This window comes from Sitodiplosis mosellana, unplaced genomic scaffold (assembly GCF_009176505.1).
Source record: "Sitodiplosis mosellana isolate CC-2019 unplaced genomic scaffold, AAFC_SMos_1.0 Smas_scaffold_6150, whole genome shotgun sequence".
Lineage (NCBI taxonomy): Eukaryota > Metazoa > Arthropoda > Insecta > Diptera > Cecidomyiidae > Sitodiplosis > Sitodiplosis mosellana.
In genome coordinates, this window is record NW_022601391.1 from 2,562,378 (window position 1) to 2,586,673 (window position 24,296).

The following is a 24,296-nucleotide window of genomic DNA, read 5'->3' on the forward strand; positions in this document are numbered from 1 at the left end:
TATTGCATGTGTCAATGTACTGAATTTTTATGAGACGCGAATGGTCCGATTTTCACCTGTTCAAATCTTTGGTAATTAAATAAATATTTTCACGTATATTTTCGAGGAATCATATATAGCACTGGAAACGAAACAACATTTTTGGAAACAACCGCACCGTCAACCTTGTCGAATCCAAATATTTTCTGTCTAATTCATTATTTGACTTGTGCTTTTTTCATTATGTCGAATGTGATAGTGAAATATATAAATAGTCGCATCTTCTGAACATATTCATCAATTCAGATTTTGCAGTTTATCACACAAGTTCATAATTGTTTTTTTTTATCAAAGAGATAAAATTTTGTTGTGAAAATAGGCAAAATGAGAGTATTCGTATTATTAACGATTGTGGTTTTGGCATCAGTTAGTCATGTTGCAGAGACAAGACCAAAGGAACATTCAAGACAAACAGACATAGGTATGTGGATTTCAATTGGCTGAAAACTTTTAAGGAATCTGTTAAAAAACTCATAAATGGGGGAAACATAGAAAACAGAGATTTTCACCAATCAACAACTGTTGAATTAATAGTTTCAGATAGTCAAACAGAAAAGACAAAGTATGTTGGCTGTGTGTTTCCATACCAATATGTGAATCCATACTATCATCCACGCACCGCTAGATCTTGTGCAAATCTGATCTTGGATCTCACTCATATTCTGATGCCCAATCCGGATGACTATAAAGTTGACTGTGATTGTATTCCTGGCTTTGTATCAAATTATCAAGGGTATTGCATTGACGAAATACAGTGCAATTTATGGGAAGCATTTGGAACATTAGTCGACGAAGGAGCAGTAGACAGTAACGCTGATAATCTTGCACCTGCGGAACAAGAAGAACCAAATAAACTCGCTACAGAAAATGGTTCACAAAAACGGGTGAAAAGTCTGCAGTTCTACCGAAAAAATTATCCAGAAATTCCGAATCAACCACAAGATTTTGATTGGAATGTAGGAAAACTCCAAGACATCAACTCAAACGGTGTAGAAGAAACACAATTGATTGGTAGGTACCTTTGGAAAAAGAGTTTCCTGGATATTTGTTGATCTCAAAAACTTGACTCATCATTTTGAAGAAGTATTTCTTTCATTGATTTGGTTTTATATTTTAAAAACATTGAAAATTTATTCTTTGGAGATAATGGTGAAAGCACTGAAAAGGACAGCGATGATGAGGATGAAGATGGCTGTTGCGATGAAGAAAACGGTTGCTGTGAATGCGACGATGAAATATCACCAGAAAATAACGATGAAGATAACACAGAAAAGTACCAACCAAAGATTCAAACCCATTAAACGCAACTACTTCATTGGCTACTCCGAAACCTTCAATTCACCCAAACTCAGTGATCGATTCAACGACACAGGCAACAAAACCTCAAGTATTGCAACCATCAACATTTAACAAATTACAAGAAAAATTGTAAAGTAGAAAATAATGAATAAAGCTATTTATGTAAGAAGTAACACATCGGTCAATAAGTCCGTAGGATAACAAAGAAAACACAGTTTATCGGCCAAATTTTGCTTTATTCATCGACACAGTTTCCTTCAAAAGTGATACAATTCGTCCAACGCCTCTCTAGCTTTTCGATACCAGTTTTGTAGAACAAATTGTCTTTCGACTCAAAATACGCCTCAGTTGCGGAAATTACCTCTTCATTTGAGCCATATCTTTTGCCAGCGAGCATTTTCTTCAGGTCTGCGAAGAGCCAGTAGTCGCTGGGGGCTAGATCTGGAGAATACGGTGGGTGCGAAAGCAATTCGAAGCCCAATTCATGCAGTTCTGCCATTGTTTTGATCGACTTGTCACACGGAGCATTTTCTTGATGAAACAGTATTTTTTTCCTCTGCATGTGTGGCCGTTTCGCAGCGATTTCTCGCTTCAAACGCTCGAGTAATGGTATATAATAATCAGTATTGATCCTCTTTACCTTTTCAAGGTAGTCGATGAACAATATACCATGCGCATCCCAAAAAACTGAAGCCATTACCTTGCCAGCCGATGTTTGAGTTTTTGGTCGCTTTGGTCGCGGTTCTCCCGCTGCTGTCCATTCGAATGATTGCCGATTTGACTCCGGTGTGAAATGATGGATCCAAGTTTCATCCATTATCACATACCGACGCAAAAAATTCAATTTGCTTTTCAAGCCATGCTCTTTTTTGAACGGTGTTTTTTCCCAACAAGAAGCAATTTTTTATCAACACACGAAATTCGGATCTTTCCATGTTTTTAAAAATAACAAAAGTTGGGTCACTTCGAGCACTGTAGCTTGTAAACAAATAGTCAGAATTTCATGAAATTTTGACGCTTCACTTCTGAAGGTTGGTACTCCCTGCCAATACCATTGATTCGGCCGAAGAGGTGCCATCTGTGTGTCATCCTACGGACTTATTGACCGATGTGTTAATTGCAAAGAAGTAGAATTTTTTGAGACGACAACCAAAATCACACAAGGTATATCAATCAGCGTTTGGTTCTGTCCCAGAAAAAATATCTAGATAACAACGAGATAATCTCAAAAATGTCCGTCGAAAAAAAACTGAAAAGATAATGGATAAGATTTTCGACATTTTTGAAAAATTCTCTAGATAAGATAATAGATACTATCTATCTTATCTTATCTTAATATCTTATCTAATGCCTGTTGTAAGTGGTTCGGATTTAATTAAATCCAAAAATTTAATTTTCAACTTTGCGAAAACAGCCAAAAAATGAAAGCTGATTGGGTAGGACGTAAAATTTGGGCGAAAACAAGAAAAACTGGCCTTTAGAGTACACCCGATAAGCCTAATGGGGCCTCGAATTTCGTTAAATCCTAAAAATTTAACTTTCAAGTGCGGGATTTAAGCATTTTTCACGCAAAACCATGTTGCAAATAAGTCAAAAATTGTTGGAAATGACCGAAAAATTCTAAATCAGCAAAAAACTCAACCACTTTGTACGTTTTTTGAATCCAAATATGCAAAAATATCATTTTTCGTATATTCTCAACATTTAATTTTCAAATGCGGGATTTAAGAATTTTTCACGTTAAACAGTGAGTCAAATAAGGCAAAAGTTGTGGAAAATGGTCCGAAAAATCTAAATCAGTAATAAAAATCATACCTCCCATACAAATTTGGCCAGAAAGTTTCATGACGTTTGAAATATCACAAATGGGGTTTCTATTGGGATTTTACTTTCATGGTTTCATGAAAAACTCATTTACCTATCTAAATCTTGTGCTGACCTGAAATTCCCATAAACAAGCCACAGATAAGGCTTTCGGCGCTTGATTTGAAGCTGGCTAGAAGTTTTGGATGGGCAGACTGTCGAAAAACGAGATTTCCTAAAAAAATTCACCATAATGTGAAAGTGAAATACTGAGGGTTTCCGTTAACTGATATTCTTGCCTATTTGAACCCAAAAATGGTCAGAAGTGCTTGATTTTTATTACTGATTTAGATTTTTCGGACCATTTTCCACAACTTTTGCCTTATTTGACTCACTGTTTAACGTGAAAAATTCTTAAATCCCGCATTTGAATATTAAATGTTGAGAATATACGAAAAATGATATTTTTGCATATTTGGACTCAAAAAACGTACAAAGTGGTTGGGTTTTTTGCTGATTTAGAATTTTTCGGTCATTTCCAACAATTTTTGACTTATTTGCAACATGGTTTTGCGTGAAAAATGCTTAAATCCCGCACTTGAAAGTTAAATCTTTACGATTTAACGAAATTCGGGAAAATCATGATTTCAAGGCCCCATAAGGCTTATCGGGTGTACTCAAAAGGCCAGTTTTTCTTGTTTTCGCCCAAATTTTACGTCCTACCCAATCAGCTTCCATTTTTTGGCTGTTTTTGCAAAGTTGGAAATTAAATTTTTGGATTTAATTAAATCCGAACCACTTACAACGGGCATAAGATAGATATCTTAACCAAACGCTGATATCAATATACTTCATTGGATGTTTTTTTCTTTAACGCCAATAACGTTTTTAAGTTGTTCAAATTTGTATAACATTGAACGATGAAAACTTCTTAATTAAATAGACCTTCAATTCACGAAATTTGCGCCATAGTTTCTCGTTTCATCAATAGATGGTGTTTAGGGGCAATGGTTGGCTCGTTATTTTTGACACATTGTATTGTGACATATTCAATGGTCGCAATATTTTTCTCTATCAAAGCAATTCGTTCATCATATAGAAATTGTGTATTTTGAATCAAATTCTGCTGGAATTTAGTTTAAAATGTCCGGTGCAGTGAAAAAGGTGAGTGAATATAGCAACCAAAGCTCTATCATGACATAATTAAAAATCATTTATGTTGTATTCGATTTATATGAATTTTAGAGAAAACAATGCGACTATTTACCAGAGTGTTACACAATCAAAATAAATGTCACACTCTACTAGTCTAGCACCTTGTTGTTAGCATGAAAATAATTGATAATGGATAACATTATTTGCTAATTGAATTTCAGATTTCGACCGGTTTAACGGGTTTAGTGGTGTCGAAGAATCCTCACCATCAATTGGCTAGTCTTTATGGTAAAACATTGCGTGCATTGGCTCAGATGCCAGAAACGGCTGCTTATCGTGTCAACACAGAGAAAATCATTCGTGAACGAGCCCATGTTGTAGCTACGGTATGTGCAAATGGTACATTTCACATTCAATTCACTTCCAATTGAATAAACGGGATTTTTATTCCTTATTTTAGACACAAGACGTGGCTGATATTGAGACGAAAATCGGCTGCGGTCAAGTTGAAGAGATACTGGTTCAAGCTGAAAACGAATTGCTGCTGGCACGAAAATTCTTATCGTGGAAACCATGGGAGCCTCTTGCCCGGCAAGCACCAGCTCGACAATGGGATTGGCCACCAGCAAAGATCCAACCACAATCCTAAGCATTTTTACCATTCGCAATGTATAAAAAACCAAAACAAAAATCAGTTACATGCTTAATATCCAAGTGACAACCGAGTGACTGTGTAAAATGTTAAGTCGAATAAAAGAATAGGCAACCAATTTCATAGAATATTTATGATTTGTCTTTATTTGCTCAGTGTAAGAAGGCATACATGACTTTTGGTATACAAATTTAAAGGGACATTTCTGTAGGAAAATTACTTGTTTGATTCTAACTGTATGATGCGTGCTTGCAAGTCAGTAATTGTAGCTTGAATGGAGTTCAATGCTGAGCGAATATTCTGCAGTTCATTTAAGTCTTCAGTTTTGTTGTCGAAAGAGTCTTCGATAGGCAATGGCTTCGATGGTTCCATATCATCTGCAGTTTCTTCTGTACTACTCACATCACGTCTGGTTCTCGATGCCGTTTGACTTTGACGCGACAAATTCGGATCTGCATAAAATGTTGACGGATCTTGATGTGCTGAGCATTTATCGCAGTTCAACCAAACATTTAAGTTCATTTTTGGAATTTCATTGCAGGATTTGTATCCCCCTTGTGTGCTTGGCAAAAAGAAGACATTGTCGGTGATTTGTGTAATGTTATCGCCATTGTCACATAAAACGCGTCCCAGTGATGCCATTTTAATTTGAGACAACTGTGCCGGCGTAAAGGACGATGGATTTTCATACCAGTGACGATCTCCACTGCGGAGTCTCTTGAACTGGTCAATTAAAATGCATCTGAACAATGGGCCCACTTTTCCATTTTCCACTTGATCTTCCAGAATACCACCAACAAACAAATCAATATTGCTTGGATGGCCATACAACTGCTTGAGCTTGGCCCGAATATTCGCATCCGTTATTTCGTGTTTCAAGTCATCAAAGGTTTTGGCAACGGTTAAATTGCACTTGGCACGATATTCATTGTAGCCGGGAATGCCATGGTCTCGACCACGTTGAATGTTGATAGCGGCCAAGTCAAGTGCTACAGCATGAGCATTATAGAATAATTTTTCGGTCAGTTCCGTATTGAGATTTTGCGATGGTTTTTTCAATTTTGCTGGAACACTGTACATACCACGCATCAGTGGATCAACACCACCTTCATAAACGAGACGCCATGGAGCGAAGAATGCACGATGCAACTCCAAATGTCCTTGTTCGATGGGCTCAAAAGTTTCGTTGAGTCGATGTAAAATTGGATTGATCAACGAATGGCCGAATCGAAGTGCAGCCGTTGCAAATTCATTTGAAATGCTTGCTTCAACAGATGGATCGTATCCTTGGTATGGGCCAAGCATTTCCATACCTTCCGGTCCTAGAACGATTGGTAACCATCGCTCATATGTTATCAATTGCATTTGCGCACCGACAATCTTTCTAGCTTCCTGGTACAATGTTTCACCATCCCAGTGGAAATTGATTTCTTTCAATTCGGCAGCGATTCGATTGTGCTCGCGCAACCATATCGTATGCATTGCCGTCAAGCCAACTTGTTCATTGGCCCGAATGTCGCCAGCGGTGAAGCAATTCATCTTGCTCTCTTCGACATCGCGACGACAGTCGATGCCATCGGTCGGTGAGGCGAATGGCAACATCGACTTTTGATTCGGAAAATTTACGCCAGTCCGTAATAAACCAACATTTGGATTGAAGTCACGCAGGTCACGAGAAAATTCGTACGAATAACCGTACACTTGAGACGCATCAATGTATGCTGTTAATTGATTTATTTGCTCACGATGCTGAACTGTGTCAAAGAGAATCGATGTCATTCCGGAGCCACAAATTGCGCTCGATCTAAACAAATCGATGCAACGACGATTTGTGACACGTGGATCATTCGGTGGCACCTGTGACAACATTTGTGGAGAGAAATCATTGGAAATTCATTAAGAAATGTAATAATTTCTTTTAAAGTAGGGCTGAGCGAAAAAGTGGGAATACAGGCATACAAATCTTAATTTTCTAAGCCATTCCAAGGAATAATAAGGCAACATTGATTTAGATGGACAGCTACTAAAGTCATGTCACATTACTGATACCTTATGTTACCATGCTGCGGACTTGCTCATGTGTTCCCACATTTTCCTTCAACCACACACTACAAATTTTTCTTAGTAAAACCTGAATTGGGTAGCATGGTGCGGTATTTTCGCATGTTTTTTTGCAATCGATTCCGTCCCAGCTCTCCGAACTGACTGATGGAATTGCATGATCTAAATCGTGATCTAAAAATTGACCCCATTGCATAACCATGTGCGTGATTTTATCGTCCTGTGTAATTTCCTTTGTTGAAATAACTTCCGTTGAGACGAGACGTGCGCTTGGTTTGCGATAACCATGATATAAACGCTCCTTGTCCCATCCGATTGGTGTGCTGAAGCCATTTTCGTAAATTGGTTTGGCAAGACGTCTGAATCCAGTTAATGACGATCCCCACATTGCATGCTCTAAATTATTGCAGGTACCATCAGCTGAACGATATTTCAAATGGAAGCACATGTTGGCCGAGCAATTCGGTTTGATTCGATGCGCCATACAACCGGACAGTTGGGCGATTAAATCCAATTGCTCGGCGTTGAAAATGTCCTTGTAGTTGAAATCGATTGCATCGAATTGTAATATGGCACCACCGTCGACTCGCTTTCTCAAATTTACTAGTGTTCGTTCGAATATTTCTGAGGCTCGTGCCAATTCGCGTGCATTCCCTCTTGGATATCGGGCAATTTTGAAGAGGTCACCATGATGGCGTTTCGACTTCGGATCGAAAAGATAGGCCATCGTTTGATTAATGGCAGTGTCGACTTCTCGAGCCGCATCTGAAAATGCCACCCGAATCACTTGTTCGCTCGGTGCTGCCACATCCTTGTTTCTGTTTTTTGGGAAGTGAGGAGGGGATAAAAGGAAATTATATTTTTTATTAGGTTTTCTGTTAATTGTTTTGATTTCCTACTTGACGGTTATGAGTGCCGATGCGCTGATTCGACCCAAACTATTCCGGAGGGTACACTCATAGCGGCCAGCTTGTTGTGCCGTTATTTTCTTTATAAACAAACTACCACTGACACCGATGCGATGATTCACATTTTGTACGAGTGTTCGACCATCTTTCTTCCATTGAACCTGCGGATATTTATTTATTTTACGAATAAGGAATTTGTCTTCTTCCGAGTAAAGCTTTGGGTTATTTGTTGAATTTCCTTTTCAATACTTACTTCTGGTTTCGGATTGCCTTTTCCTTCGCATGGAATTTCAATTGTCGTTCCTTCATACGCATCAATATCAAATGGTTCACTGACAAACTTCGGCTTTTCAGATTGTTTCTCAGAACTGCATACAAATTTGCCTGGGTTAAACAACATGATAAATTTTTAAAATTTAAATTTTTTTTACTATCATCATTTCAATTTTTCACATTTACTGTACCTGATTTTGGGCAATTGATATAAATATCATCGTCGATTTGTGTATTGTCAGTGGTTCCGCGTTCAACAAGGAGTTCAGCCTTAAATTCTATTTTGGCTGTAACCTGATTGAGCGCATTTGCTTCAGTAGTCACCATTAGTTTGACATGCTCGTTTCTGAATCCCCGCGGCACTTCACTGAATACGCACTCATGTTCACCGATGAAATTGACAGCCAAATTCTGTATATCAAATGAAACTGTCGATTGACTTTCATCATAGTCGACATCTGTTTCAAACTCATCCAAATTCAAGTCATCTTCGGTATGGCACAAGAACATTGAATTTCCATCTTTTCCCGATAACTTTAAGTTATTGCCCGTAACATCTAAAGAATGACAACAAGTCGAATTTCGTCAAATTTTGCCATGAAATAAAACTAGTGCATCCAGTTCTTACCGCATCTTAATTCCGTTTCACTGATGTGATTCAAGTTTTTCCCGCGCAATGGCTGTGGGGCATCACAAGTGATATGTGCTCGAGCGCGATTTTCGTCAAACCGTTTGATGAGCTCCAAAGTGGAACAGTCGCAATTTATGGCATTCCTATCAATTCGTAAGTACTGAAGTGCTGACAGGCCGTCGAATGTGTTCGGTGGCAAATGAACGATGTTATTGTGAAAGAGCTCCCTTATTTACGAATACAAATGGTGCGTAGTGAATCCATGAAATAGTAAATCGCAGATTTTGGTTAAGAAAAAAAACAAACACACAAAAAAATTTATTAGTTCGCTATAAGCGCTGAGACGGCAAATTACAGTAATCAAGTGAATACGATTATTTCTTTACACTTGATTCAATTTAATGGTACTTACAATCTTTCCAATTTAGTTGCCACAACATCTGCTAACAGAGATGCGAATTGAACCTGCTCTAAACGTTGCAAATCGGTGTTGTGCAAAACTCTGATTGGAGAATAAAATGAAAAGACGGAAATTTTAAACAAATGAATTTAGAAAAAAATAGAAGAAATGGGGAATTTTGAAAACAACAATTAATGGTTATTTATTGTTGTTGTAGTTTGTATCAGAATAGCAAGTCGATACATAACCATTAAATTGTTTTAACTGATGATTGGTCGTTAATTTTCGTTGAGAAACAATTCTCAAAATATTTACAAAATGCGTGTGTCTCGTGGCAACTGCGCGAGTCTCGAAGCAGCTAAGCGTCGGCAATGAGCTTGTCCTTCGGCACAACGGCATTCACTTGGGCATGTCACTATTTGTTGTGAAACAGCCAAAACTATGAAAAGCCATAGGTATATTCTACTCGAAAATCCACGGGTCATTGCTTTTATTCTTTATTACTTAATGCGAGTGGGTAAATGATGATGCGTCCGATAGGTTGCATCAGACTTGACTAATCTGTTGTAATATCCAGAACCACAATAAATACAGAACCTCAAGCACCGAGCTTCATGTATGGCTTGCGTTATCTTAAATCATGTGCGCACCAAACAATGGATGCAAAGGATGTAAAAAATACTAATATTTAAAGAATTCATTTAACGATAAAAAAAAGAGTATTTAAAAACTGGACGCGCTTTAATAAACGGATATTCATATCATTTTTCCGGTCATAATTAGTTATTTTGTTGTACTGCCTATAGCCAACGTATACTCTTATCACATATTCAATTGTGATGTGGCATTTAGGCCAAGTCAAGTGCTACTAGTTTGAAGAAAAAAAAATGAGGCTTAAACATTCAAGCGACGTGATATTTTATGCGGCCACTCGAAAAAGATGCGATATCTCGTTCTACCGTATAAACCGATCTTGTCTCTGGGCATAAATTCGTAGAATTTATCAAACTGATGAAAACATGTGCGTCCGGCATTCAGCGTGTCAGAACGAAGAATACACGGAGCCGAGTGCCACATCTTCCGATGATTATTGTAGAGAAAATTAAAATCAGCCAAAATTGTCTCCCTACTGTAATCACTGGCAAACGAATATTCATCGTCTTAAATTCAATCAGCCGCATCGAGCCGCAAATAAAGTGAAACAGATGAATATCGCATGTCGTCCTAATACAAAAAAAAGGCTTGAGCAATGAGCATTGTGCAAAGGAAGAGGGCGTTTACCAGCAGGATTAAAATCGCCTGATACATTTTCAGCACAAAATATCGCAAAAAAAGAAGATGAAACGCACCGAAACCACCCAGCAAAATTGTGTGTATGGGGCGCGTTTTTATTTGGTAACCGTTCCATTCCTTTAAGTTGAATATCGTTCGCTTCTAAAGTCAGTAACTGTTCAAACATTATGCGAATGGTAAGTTAGCGGGCCTTTGCGATATGTAACACACAACGCGCAACATCAAAACCAAAAACTCGAAATTGGTCGTCCGTCCGTCCGTCAAAATCGGTACGTGTATGCACACATAAACAGGTTTAGCACACACGGAATGTGACACACTCGTACGGCAATATCATACAACACATGTAGCAAGAGCGTAGCATGAGATAAATATACGAACTGCGTATTGCGCTGAGCTGATGTGCCTATGTGTGTAAATGCCAAACCGTATTCCGTATTCCGTGCGATATACAAATACAAACAGGCCAAAAACGATAATACCGAACAACGAGAAAGGCGCATAACACACACAGAGACCCAATACATAGCATTCGCCGAGTACACAACAACAGCAAGCGAAGGCAAAAGCAACACACGAGAGAAGAAAAAAAAATGTGTACATATAATCCCAAATACAGTAACGCGCGGTTTCGCCTGTCTCCTAATGCTGCAATATACACGCATACAACGATAAAGCACGGACGTACAGCGTACGAGAAACGCACGCACACCGTTGCACATCCACGACAAATGTAATGCGACCAAATAGAACGAAATGAAAATAACTCTCGAGTAATATGCAAAAATAATCATCTGTCAAAAAGTTAGTTTAGTGTTCTATTCTGCAAACAGAAAAAAGAAAAAAGAAATAATCTATACAAAAAAGACTACAAAGCATACGACGAAAACCATTGCAATACGGAATTTAAATATACAGTGAAATCAACCAGTTCATTGCTTCTTTAGTTGAATTGTTTTTAAGTAATCCTTTTTTTTTATTTAATTCCAACATAAAAAGGCATTTTAGTAAATAATTCGCGTATTATAAAGGAAAAAAGAACAAAAAAATCACACCGAATCTATCTGCAATTGATGGACCAGCTAAAGGGAATCATAACAATACCGAATCTCCCAAAATTCAGCTGCAAATAGAAATAAAAACACAAAATGTGTGTATGTGCATGTGTGATTTCATACTTTGATTTATTATTAATCCAACTAAACGAAACAGTATAGCGAAAAAAAAAGGTTTTTGTTGTCTCATATATTCTGCCTTGTGTTGTAAATAGTTTTAATTTTCATTTTCAGTGGTTTTGTGTCCATTAAATTGTTCACAAATTACCTTAATGCGTCCGTTGTCAAATCATTATTTTTTCTGTTCACATATTCGGTTTTATCGTTCGTTTCTTTTGTTTTGGTCAGCTGTAATGCAAACCGAAGTTCCATTTTAAATTCAATCAATCAATTAGTGATGTGATTGTGTACCGATTTAGTTGAAACTGTTGTGCTTTTCAGTTATTTTGCTATAAAAGAAGGAGAAGACGACGAAACAACGAATACTCTTGTTTTTGTCAATATTGCCAAATTGTGTGTGCGTGCGTTTTCTTTTCAAATTCATCCTTTCAGTTTGATTTTATTTGATTCCCCACCTTTTTTCTATCATCGTTGCGATTGAATCGAATATCGGCATGTATTTATGTATTTGATTAAATTGCTCGTCATTTAGTCAGATCTGTATGCAGTTATTGTTGAAAAAATAAAGATTTTTGTTGGTCTTTTTTCTTCAAACTTATTTTTCACATATCGTTTCTGGTTCTTGATTGTGTGCTAAAGCAGTGAATAAGTGCACATATGAGAAACGACGTATTTTTAGTGATTCAAATGTGTCTCATCATCGAATAAGTAAAACATTGAAAACAACATAAGCCGAAAATCTCTGAGAAACTGAACAGTAATCATAAAAATATTACAGAGAGAAATTATTGCAAGTAGAACGAGTAAAATCGAGCGAAAACATCAACGAAGAGAACAAGGGTGAAAGAGACATATATCCCAGCTAGCCATAACAACAACAACAACCAAAAAACAACACATGAAGGAATGAGAGAAAAGACGCACCTATAAACATCAACCCAAACGTAAATTATGTATGTATTTTTGCATTTTCTTTAAACGAAATCTTAAATTATTATTCAAAGCTTTTTATCCGATTACCCAAGACGAACGGAAGAACATCTCCTTTCAATTTGATTACATGGCCTTATTTCATACGGTTTCTTGAACATTTTTCTGTCAAATTTCGTGCGAGGCATAGTAAACAATAGATTTATTTGCTAGATAAAAAAGAACGAGTGAAAAAGAGGGGGAAGAAAGGGAAGAAATGATACCCAAAAAAAATGCATGAATAACTTGGGTAAAGTTTCTGATACAGATATTGTTAAGATAAGAAATTCGTTCGCGTTTCATGTTAAATAACCTTTTCTCATCTAGATTCACATATCATTTGTGTGTTTGTTTGTTTTTTTTTCTTTCATATCACACTTCACACATTTGGTGTATAGCATGCACCATACTTTACAAGAGTACAAATTGATCGCATGTGGAAGACATGTATGGTCTACTAGAAATCGCATTCACCACTCACATATATCAATCATAGCAATATGCTAAGAGTTCAATGCATTCCGGTGAAAACGATCGTGAACGAGCTAAGTGAAAATGCGAACGGATATTTTTTTTTCCTTCTTTTTTCAATTAAAAAAAAATATCATCGTCGATGCCAATTCGAATGAGATACATTTTTTTTCTTGACTTCTTCTCCTTCTTCTTCGATTTTTCTTATGTGCGGCTGTTCGTCCGAGATGCAAGCCAAGAAATGTCACACACTGTATGTGCTCTGTTATTATTGCACGATTGCAATGCACCATTCACAATTCATAATGGATTTGTGTGTGTATCAATGTGTCTGCTTTTATGTGTCGACACTTGACAACAACAAAAAAAACCACACTTATTATATAGATTTACCTTTAGTGACGCAAAACCAAGCAAATTCTCAGTCAAACACAACATGTGAGAATTTGTAACCAATACCGTACCGACAATTCAAACATCTGTGTTTGAGATAGAACACTTCGCAAACTGAGAACGATTTAATATGGAATCTTTATGTATAGAAGCAAGGGGCAATAGACAAAATTACCACTATTCATTTATGATCACCATTTTGGACAACGTGAAACGTCTGTAGCACTAAAGATTTATCAAATTGTCATATAGCGGCATTATATTGGTAGCCGCAATATGTGACTTATATTATTATGGTGCGTTTGCCCACCAACAAAATTCAAACATAAATAACACATTCCATTCATTTCTGATTTGAAAAAAAAAACATATTCCCATAAAATCGTTCTGTAGTGGGTTCCACACACTCCTAGCGGTTTGGTCTCACTTCAAGAGTTCAATATATATCTGTTGTGTGTTTTTTCTTATTGTGTCTGTCTCTAGTAGTTTTTGCCGCGTTGCTCGCTTAGTGCAAATTCGGTGTGGATTGAAATACTGAAATTGAATTTTTTAACCAATGCGCATGAACGCATACGATTTTAAATCAGTTTTGGTAGGTTACAATTTATTTTTTGAAAAATGACATCCACCATGAATATTAGCGCAATGTCTTCGAGGCATATTCTATTTTGTACCGGCTGCATTTTTGCTCACCATTTCTGAATAGCCATTCAACGTTTATCCCAGCAGCTCATCTCAACTGTGACAAATTAGATCGCAGCCAGTTCACAGAAATGAACATGTAAGTATTAGCTACAAGAAAAGAGAAGGATCAAAAACAACTTGAAAAAGTAAAAAAAAAAGATGTGCGAATTTCTATACAATATATAAGCCAAGCAAATATGGAGTGAACGATGTCAACGTGATAAATGATTTTTTTTTATATTTCTGCTATTCATTTTTGGCGATGAAAGCTTACGTGCGTTTTGCGATTGTTTTATCTCACATATCATACCATCAAGCAATAATACACTTATACATTTGTATCGAGTAGCTGAACAAACGACGCACGTTCGTACATATGTATTTATGTGAATCAAATTTTTTGTATTGAATTACATACAAGGAAAAATGACTTCACTGGCAGAAATAGCGCCAATATCTGAGTCAATCATAGAATATGTCAAATGAATGCGAGAGTAGAAGTCCGCTGAACATATTTAACGTATTCTTTTTCTTTATATTGTTTTTTCAATGAATGAGAAAATGGTTATGAACCACCGGTAGCAAATAAAAGAGAACAAAAAAGAGACATTATCTCGTATGACTCAAAAAATGGAATTGAATCTCATGCATCATCATTGTTGAAAACTGGGCTAAGCGGTTTCTCTCTCCCTCTGTTCCTCCCTCTCTATATAATTCTCGGTGTGTCGGCAGCTAGTTATTAGATCGATTTTCCGGAAATGAGCATGAAAACATGTTTATCGTAATGCCAAAATAGTTGAAGACAACACACCAAAATTGTTCTCGCACATGATATGAGGCTAAGCTCCGCGATCCCCGATAAGCAGCTCAATTTTAGTACAACAATAAAATAAGCGAAGCGACCGTCAAAATATATGCAATAAAATCAAGGCACACGAAAAAGCCAAACACATACAAGTGCCCGCGAAATATATTTTCAAAAGAAACGAACAACGAATGACAGGAAAAAGGGCAAACACTATTTTGATTACATATATGTGGGTAATTTTCAGGCGACAAAAATGAGTAGCAATGTTTGCATTGGATGCGAAAATATCATCTCATCATGTTTTGTTAATGCAAACCTATAGTTTTTCGCATATTTCGGCAGCGAGTGAATTCGAAATTCAATCGACAACATCGTCGCGTTCCCGGCATTGTTGCTGATTTAGCTGCTGCTTGACGGCATTTTATTTACATTGCTAAACGGCGATTGCCATATGTGATGCCAATTTGAATATTTCGTTCAATATTTGTATTGTTACTTCAAATAGTTTGCGACATTTCCACATTGATGCGTTCCTTCATTGGTTAATTGTGGCGCTTCAATCGCAATGCCACATAGCTACTGTTCGGCTGGTATGAAAGTTGCGCTCGGATTCGGTTTTGTTCTATTAAAACTTTGTTTGTTTATTTTTGTAACATCACGATTAATTTGACTTATGCTCAGAAATTCGGTAAGCTCAACTTTGTCTTCTATTCATTTCGTACCGTTCTCTTTCATTCGTTCGCTCGCTCGTTCGCTTTCCCGTCGTTGTTGTCGTCGTTGTTGTCGTCGTCGTTGTCGTTGTCGTTGTTGTCGTCGTCATCGTCATCGTCTTTTGTCGTTGTTGTTTGATGCGTTGTCTTACTTAAATTAGCACACAGTGGCAATGCCATTTCATAGGATTGCTTCTTCAGCGCGTTGTTTACATTTCAATTCAATTATAATCTCTCCGCTTAGTCATTACTGATCCGACTGCGTCATATACTGTCGAAAGTCTCTTTATGAGTTTTGGGCATATAAGACAATCATTTTACTGCTCGCTGTTCTATTCATGAAAGGGGCTTTTGCTCATTTGTTTTGCCGCTCGGAAATATGCATACCGAGCCACCAGCAGCAGCAGCAGCAGACAAATTTCATCCTTTCCACCAAAATGCCACTGAAAGCGTATGTGAGATTGAAAGCGAGAACAGAATTGGAATAGGGAATTTCATAATGGCATTACATCGGCATTTGAATGATGTATGTCGCGTGATTCTTTACATTTGGCTTGTTAAATTGATGTGTGACAATTAAAAAAGAAGGAACATAAGAAGAACGCAGACTGAATGTGTCTCGACCACCAGTCATATAAATTTGAAGGAAAAAAACGAAACACTTGTGCGCGAATGAATTGCTTCATTTGCAACATTAGTCTTTACACCGTCTTAACAAAGCCAAACAAATGTAAAAAAAGGCAACGAGAGAAGAAGAAAATAACAACAAACGTTAGAAAAGAAACGGCGCAAAAATGTCGAACGCCCAAAAACTTACATCGCAAATTAAAGAAGAAGAAGAAGAAAAAGAAAAGAAATGCACATCGGAAAGAAATGACACGAACCGAACGCGAAGAAAAAAACAACAATGACAATGATGTGTTCATTTTTATGCAACGAAGGGACAAAAATTCGCTCTAAGGTTTAGTCGGAAAAAGCGGTGCTGCATTTTTGCATATGAAATGCATAAAGGGAAGTTTGCCTCATGAATCCCGGTGCTAGTCCGAATTGACAAAGAGCTGATATAAATTGCATACAGTTTGAAGTTGTACATCACACAGCTGACAGACCAACAACATGAATCGTAAATGGAAGATATTCAGCAAATGATGCTCTAGCGGCATCTATACGGTAGAGTTTGGAAATTTGATTAAATGATTTCGTTACAAGGTTTACCCAAATATTGGAAATGGTATTTGTCAAAAATGGCATTTCAAACGTCATTCATGATTCATGTTAGTGAACTTCCGATAGGGACAAACAGAACTCTGAAAGGTTTTGGATCTGTTGAATATAATAACATTGTGCTTCACAGCGTTGTGGCAGACACAAAAGGCTTTTTGCCAGACAAACGTCACGAGCATGTGAAAAATAAAAGTATACGGGAAAATAGTTTGCAATGACGTTGAAATGTGGTGAATGTGCCAAGAATCGAATGCAGACGAAAGCCATGCCAAAGGAGACGCTATAATAATTTTAATAAATATCTTCAGTGAAGTTAAAACATTTGCCAAACTACCTATTATCGCATACCTTTTTAACACTTTCATGTGGACAGTTAATGGTATTTGATGTTTAAAATCAATTCAAAAGAGATGAAAACTATCCGCACTCGGTTCGCAAACATCTCTCTCTCTGGAGAGAAACAAAATTCAAAGCAGCACTAACACAACAAGGAAGCTGATTGTATGGGCCTATTTTCAGCGTATACATAATCGCTAAAATGGTTCATTTCATGTTCATGCTGAACTATGCTGAACTATGCTGAACTATGCTGGACAATTCATCAACACATTTGACTTTTTCGGCATGAGAGTGTGATCAAAAGTAAAATTCGATTCTAAAGTAAATGTGGGAGGCGAAAATACAGTACATTAAGCAATACGGCACGTGTGCAGCCCATAAAAAATAAAAATTAAACTTGCAATATGAGAATAAAGCAAGGACAAAGAAGGATCCGAAGGAAGGAAAAAAAAATACAGGCCATTGGGATGTACAAATGTGATGTATCTTGTTGTACATTCAAGTGCATTTTCTTGCCAATTTATATCTCTTTTGGCATAGTGAAATGGTGAATACACTATCGTTGTAAAAGGAGTGCGCCTTGATGGTTTCTAAGACGCCCTTTGTGACAAATTATCTACATATATACACAACATTTTGCGGCATCAGAAGTTTTTTTCCATTGGATTCATCGCATACAGAACAGAGAATGAGAGCTGGGAAAAGCGAACAGCTCACATGAGCTTAAACATTTTAATGGTTCAGAACTGTGTATACATTTTCATGCACGTATCAAATGTCTACAGATACGCATTACGTGTAAACACCAAAAGTTAAGCAATTTGAAATGGAAAAAACGAAAAATACGCACAAAAGACCAATAAAAAAAAAGACACGAAGCGAGTGGCGAATTTGCTCAGTCAATGTGGTTTCGATGCGAAAACGGGGGAAAAGAACTGGAGCTTACCGTATGTGCAATCGAAACCGAAACATGATTTTGATAAAAAAATAAGGTGATTTGTGCCGTATTCGATGTCATCTTCCATTCGAACACATTGCATTTGGCACAAAAGAATCCGGCATTCAAGAAATTGGCCATCGAAATGGCATATGATGGATTTGCTACGATGTTAATCATCGCTTGGACGGAGAAAATAGGAGGAATGCGTAATTGATGTAGTGTACATTTGAGTAAATTCGTACTTATATCGTATGTATATATGAGACCTTTGCAGCAGTATATGAAACTGTTTTAAAATCCGATGGGCATTGGAACGCGATTTTTTTTTACTGAAAATTGTCAATGACCAAAGAAGACGGCCAATTTCTTGATTCAAAATCTTTTATCTGGCACACTGGTTCCCGTATTCCCATTTTTCCTTTTCACAGGCCCACAGTCTCATTGGGCTTTCGACTGAATCACTGTGTTTAGTCGTTTCGATTTCATTGTGTGTACAACGATTGAACTCTAGTTAATCACAGTCAATTTACAAAAGTGGGCAAATTAATGCGATTTCTATATTTCATTCAGCTTTGCCACGCACCATTCACATGCCCAGTCAGCTAACAAGTATAATCATTTTTATGACAATCATATTTTTCGGATGGAAAAAGATGAGATGGCTGAGAGTCAATTTGCCGACGAATAGGACAAAGAACCCATGAGGACGATTAATAGCAATATTACACAAAGATTTATTAAAATATGTGCAACGAACCGACCAGTCACAATCAATAACACCCCAAGCAGATCTTTATTCAACCTTTCAAGAATTTATTTACGCGACGCCAGTGCCACGAACACACGAGCATTTGAAAAGCTCGCCAAAACACACACACATACTCAATTTTTCAAGAATACAAATCACAACCAAACGCCATCAGCCCCGTCATTATAGCGGGCAATAAAAACAGCACGAACGGCCAGAACAAGAGCCAAAATGATGCCATGCAAATTCCATTAGTTGGAAGCGCTTAGGGATTTTCCCATTGGTTTTATTGTTTATATCACACGCGCACAACTTTTTTGCTATAATAGCAATGCGAGAATGCGGTATCGTACTCTTTAAGGCCAAGTACATTTAAGCGTTGCGCTTTTTTCAAGTTTTTTTCCCATTCATTTTACATAAATCTATTTGTTCAATTGAATTTATATTGGCCATTGCAGATGCATAGTGCACAGAGACTTGAACTGGTAATTGGAAATAAATTCCAATTAAGGAGCAGCTAATGAACAAAAACAGCTGCATGAGTAATGGTTTTGTTGAAGTAGCCACCTTAAAGATACATAGTGAGTCTTCACATGTTGATGCGATGAATCCACGTTTCATCAAATCTAAGCAGCGCATATGAACCTAAAAATACCCGAATTTATGATAATTACGCGCGCTTTTGTGTGGGCGTTTGTGCATATTATATTAATATTTCATGTAGCTAAAAAAAAGCTCCAGAACGATATGTTTATGTTAAAATCGTCTGTATCAAGAAAATAGAAACATAGCAACTGATTTGCCTCCCTTGTCACCTAGCTCACGATAAAATGAAATGTAATGCATTCACAGACGAGAGAAGAGAGGGTCGTCGCTATGAATACTCATTTATGTAATCTTTCTTATAATGGTTTGAAGGTTTTACTAAATGGTATCTAAAGAAGGAACTGGACGTTTCGAAGGCGCACCTTGCTTTTAAGTTTCCGTGTTAAATGGCCAATGAATGCAAACACTGTTTCATTTGGTATCTATTGTATAGTCGTATGCCAAAACAAACGCCGTGGCTTGGCTCCGTTAAAAGAATATGAAAGCATAGCAAACATGGCGTAAAGATAAATAGATAGAGATAGACATACCGACAGACGGAGAGAGAGAGGGAGGGAAAGGGAATGGTTAAGAACAACAATTTCTACACATTATCATTGCCAGGTGTTCAAAGTGTTGAAATGGCCGTGGGTTGCCAACACAGAGCCCGTGATCCGCATATAATGCCTGTAGCGCAAACAGTCCGAACAACGAGAACGACACAGAGTTCAGAACGAGCAAAGGAAGGGAAAGCTTGGCCAATGGGAAATAGCAATTGCCCATCCTAATATCATTGTAATCAAGGCATGTGTGTGTGTTAAACAGTATAGTTAAAATTATTTCATACACACATTCTGGCCGAAAAACAGAATTCTTGTTTGGCCGTCGTTCTTTTCGTCAGGCTTACGTTTAGCTTCTTCAATAATTTGTTACTGCCAACTTTTATACGTTAAGCAAAAGTAGAATGTGGATTGCGTGTTTTTGGCTCACTTTCGCGAAGAAAACGAAAAAAAATAATAACACAATTTCACTTCTGGCTGCCAGTTTTCATTGTTGCCGCCATCGCTGCTGCTGCTGCTGCTGCTGCTGTTATTGCCGCTGCTTGTTGTTGGTGTTGGTGGTGTTTTTTTTCTATTTGATTTGCTTATGTGTGTGGCTCGATGCTCGCCATTCGTATTCAACCCACTCTCGGTTTCTATGCTCATTTCCTTCCTCTATTTTCACAAGCGAAAAATTCTACTTAAACTTCCAGCGATTCGCCCGCTACAATTCGCCAAAGTTATTACTTTTGACTTTAGTTGGAACGTGAAAACCGTTGAAAACAGCAGGCATAAATGATTTTGCTACTTATTTGCGCGTTTGTTTATCGCGAGAAAGTTTTTTTTGTGCAGTTTTTTTGTGTCGGCCGTTGTGTGCTCCTCATTACCAGACCTTTGTTTGATCATTCATTGCTATCCATGTGAGTGCCATCAATTTTAATTTCATTGTTGTTGTTTCACATCTGTTTGCCCGTGATGTTGCATTCTCGTTAATTCTTCCAATTAGTTTTTTTTTCTCCATCCCTTCGCTTATGTTTGGGCGCTGCAAATGAGAAGGTGGTTTGCATTGTGTAGCGCCTCGGCAAACATTTAAAATACAAAATAAGCGGAAAATTGTTTTGTGATAGTGTGCATTGCTTGATGAAGAAAGATGGTGAAATCTGTCAAAAAAAAATTCACCGGAGGAAAAAAAAATACAAGCGACGCAGCGACATACATATCTTGGTGTGGCCAAAACACAAGAGACAAAAAAGAAAATGCTGAAAGTATGCTAAATAATTCCGGAAAATCAATTAAAATGAACGAATTTTTTAATTTAACTCCAAGTTGATAGGTTTCTTCATATAGTGAATTTGAAGAGCTCACACAAATTTGAAAACAAAAACACCTTCGAAAAAGCTCCTTTGCTTCGTTTACAATGAACTATATTTGCAAAATGACAAAAGAGAAATCGACATCGATAGTAGCAGAGTGTAGCCGTGCAAAATAAACATCATGTAATCAATTAAAATTAGCCGAAATAATTAAACAACACGATGTCGGAATTGAAATAGGAAATTTTTACATTTTTTCACTCTTGTACCTACATCTCGTCAAATAATTGGCAATCGAGCTGTAAGTTAATTTTGTCACTGTAAACTACTGTGTTCGATGCTTGTTTCAACATTATACCGATATCTGTATCATTACTTCCTTGTGCCCCTTCATCCCCGTCCGTCGATTCTTTTTCACTCTTCTGACGATCGCCGATTTTTTTTTGTTCAGAATGTAGATGAATTACTCGATCGTTGGTATTAAAATTGAATAATTAAAATAGGGCTGACAGAACGGCACGGTCGTTTCGACTATTGCTGCAATATACTTTTTATATCAAAATGTAAACAATTATTTTTAGCAAGTGTGAGTATATATGCGTGCGTTTATTGTATATTGTCATCAGATGTAGGATTGATACAATTTTTGTTTGTTCATAATTCGGACGAGTAAACAAAACAAAATAAAACAAAACAAAAGAAAGAAACAAAAGAAAGAATAGAGTAAACAAAATGAAACCAAAATTGTGCGTTTTTGACGTTTCGTGAGATCATTGACGGCTGCTACACACGTCGGTGAGTGTGTGTATTTGTGTGTGTAGACCGCAGCTCGCGTTCAGCATTTTATCATATTGTCATCGATTGCTGTGCCCCGCAACGATCGATCACATTTTCATCTCATCAATGGAAACCAAACGTGATTCAGCACCATCACAATTGTCGTCGTCGAGCCTATCATATGTATCGGAACGAGTGGAGCTGCTATTTTTGTCACGTGCCAGTGAAAAAATTGGAACATTGCGATTGCCGTCATTTCAACCGAAACTTCTCTCTCCATGGATACAACACAAGTAAGTGCTTGACTATCATTTAATTTTAATTTTTCTAAATTAAATCAACATTAAGCCAATCACATTTTATTTCAAATAATTCAAATATTGTGACGTAAATTGAGTGATGTCGAAATACTCCATACGTAAAGAATTCTCAACTCACAAGCCGTGAAATGACTGGAAAAGAAGAACAAAAAAAACAGTTACAACAATATCTAAAATTATTTTCAAATAGTCAAGTTGATGCTGCTTAAATGAGTGGCTTAATGTTTCAATTAGATCGAACTGCAGAAAGTTCAAATTCCAATATTCGGAATAGAATCGGGTACCAGTTCCCAATTTTCCGAATCATTTTTCAAACCATTCTAAACGAAACAGAACGGAGATATCACTCAAAAATGAAGTGACTAAAGCAAACTACTAGATAAATTCAATATAACTCTTTTTTATCCACGCACGAAATTCGAATTTTCGAAAATGTTCAATTTAAATTCGTTCGATTCGAATGATTGAAAGTGTACCATATGCTTTCATTGAAATTGAAAATGGTCTTTTATTTGCAATGTTTTGAGCCGATGATTAAATGCGGCACAAAACTCATTTGCTAATGGAGTGGAAGCCCAATTTATATAATTTGTTTGCAGATACCTCCTCTTAATAAGTGACCAATTTTGTTATATATGTGTATGTGTTGTTGCATCTGGTGTTGAAAACTACGAAATCGGTATGTTTTTACTCACTTCTTCACGCGATATCAGTCGCTCATATTGAGTACTGACTTCTTTTCTTTTCACTCTCTCGGAAATAGACATTTTTTATGTTATTACAATTTCGATAAATATGAAAATGGTGAATTTGAGTGTTAACACCTCGATTTGTAAACAATCGTTGTCGCCCTTTATGAGCATCGCATTAACGAGGAAATTTATTCAAGAAATATATGTGCAACACATGTTAGCACAAGCAGTGAATAAAAGTTACCGTTAGCAGAAGAAAAAAAAACAGAAAAAAAAGGCGGCAAATATTTATGGCAGTTTTAAAAATGTGATGACACAGCAGTAACAGGATGAACGGCGTGACACACAGTGTGTATGTGTTTTGCTATGACCTGGCAACTCGTTTAACGATACGGTTTTTAACTGTCGGTGATAATTTTACAGCACTCTATGAGTTTTCAATATTTTACTGAGCAATTATCGATATTGCCTGCATGAAATACCACGTTCTCGATGTGCTTTACTATCGCTTGTGAAACAAAATCGAATTTCATTGAAGCCTTGTAAACTCTGCAGTGTTTTGCGGTCGTGGTATGCTTTACAACTATACTATATGCTATAAATTTTGCCTTGAAGTGCTACAGTTGATTTTGCTCATTGATGTTGTTATTATTGTTGTTTTTTGTGCATGTCCATAGCAAGCCAAGTGGTTAGTGAATATTCTCTGTACAAGGTTAGGCCAGTTGGATATGTACAATGCATATGCCATGGATGAAAAATGATTATAAGTCTAATGGAGCAGGTGGCGGCACGATATTAAACTATTTTCGCATAAATTTGAAAATAAACAAAATCGAACGTTGATTATCGTGGAATAGCTTTTGATAGTTATTGACATCTATTATAGATGGAGACACGATTATTGAACTTGTCTTTGGCTTAACGTGTTAGCGCGACGATAGTTTGCATGTTTTATTTGGTCCTAGTGTGATTAACACGCATTTCATGAGGTTTGAAATGTGCGCCCTGGTCATAAGCAGTGCTCGGAAATTGCTCGAAGCTGCTCTGTGCACATATAAAAACTTTAATTAAATTTGTATGTAGCACTGGAAAAAG

The 24,296-nt window shown here is 37.0% G+C and overlaps 4 protein-coding genes across 19 annotated transcripts in view; 3 read left to right on the top strand and 1 right to left on the bottom strand.

The window, feature by feature from the left end:
- Positions 1-86: 86 nt before the first annotated feature.
- Positions 87-1,545, top strand: LOC129573906 (uncharacterized). The gene is made up of 3 exons (XM_055455070.1): positions 87-460; positions 574-1,050; positions 1,183-1,545. The coding sequence occupies exons 1-3, from the start codon at positions 364-366 to the stop codon at positions 1,338-1,340; spliced, it is 732 nt and encodes a 243-aa protein (XP_055311045.1). The 5' UTR covers positions 87-363; the 3' UTR covers positions 1,341-1,545.
- A 2,609-nt stretch (positions 1,546-4,154) lies between these two features.
- LOC129574235 (NADH dehydrogenase [ubiquinone] 1 alpha subcomplex subunit 5) lies at positions 4,155-5,078 on the top strand. The gene is made up of 3 exons (XM_055455927.1): positions 4,155-4,305; positions 4,518-4,682; positions 4,757-5,078. The coding sequence occupies exons 1-3, from the start codon at positions 4,285-4,287 to the stop codon at positions 4,943-4,945; spliced, it is 375 nt and encodes a 124-aa protein (XP_055311902.1). The 5' UTR covers positions 4,155-4,284; the 3' UTR covers positions 4,946-5,078.
- Positions 5,067-9,894, bottom strand: LOC129574233 (peroxidasin). Its single transcript, XM_055455904.1, has 8 exons — positions 9,537-9,894; positions 9,234-9,323; positions 8,819-9,048; positions 8,382-8,747; positions 8,171-8,301; positions 7,909-8,078; positions 7,080-7,827; positions 5,067-6,805 (listed from the first exon to the last, which is right to left on the bottom strand). The coding sequence occupies exons 1-8, from the start codon at positions 9,704-9,706 to the stop codon at positions 5,165-5,167; spliced, it is 3,546 nt and encodes a 1,181-aa protein (XP_055311879.1). The 5' UTR covers positions 9,707-9,894; the 3' UTR covers positions 5,067-5,164.
- Positions 9,895-11,093: 1,199 nt separating this feature from the next.
- LOC129574234 (neuronal calcium sensor 2) overlaps positions 11,094-24,296 on the top strand; it is a 94,528-nt gene continuing 81,325 nt past the window's right edge. The window contains exons 1-3 of one of the 16 annotated variants that reach the window (XM_055455916.1): positions 11,097-11,743; positions 12,329-12,397; positions 12,468-12,642. Coding sequence is in view for 2 of the 16 variants with exons in the window: in XM_055455906.1 (XP_055311881.1) it covers positions 22,316-22,482 (167 nt within the window). In the remaining 14 variants the exon portion in view is untranslated. Of the gene's footprint in view, positions 22,483-24,296 lie in introns of all 16 variants that reach the window. The other 15 variants (XM_055455920.1, XM_055455908.1, XM_055455907.1 and 12 more) reach the window with 15 other exon arrangements.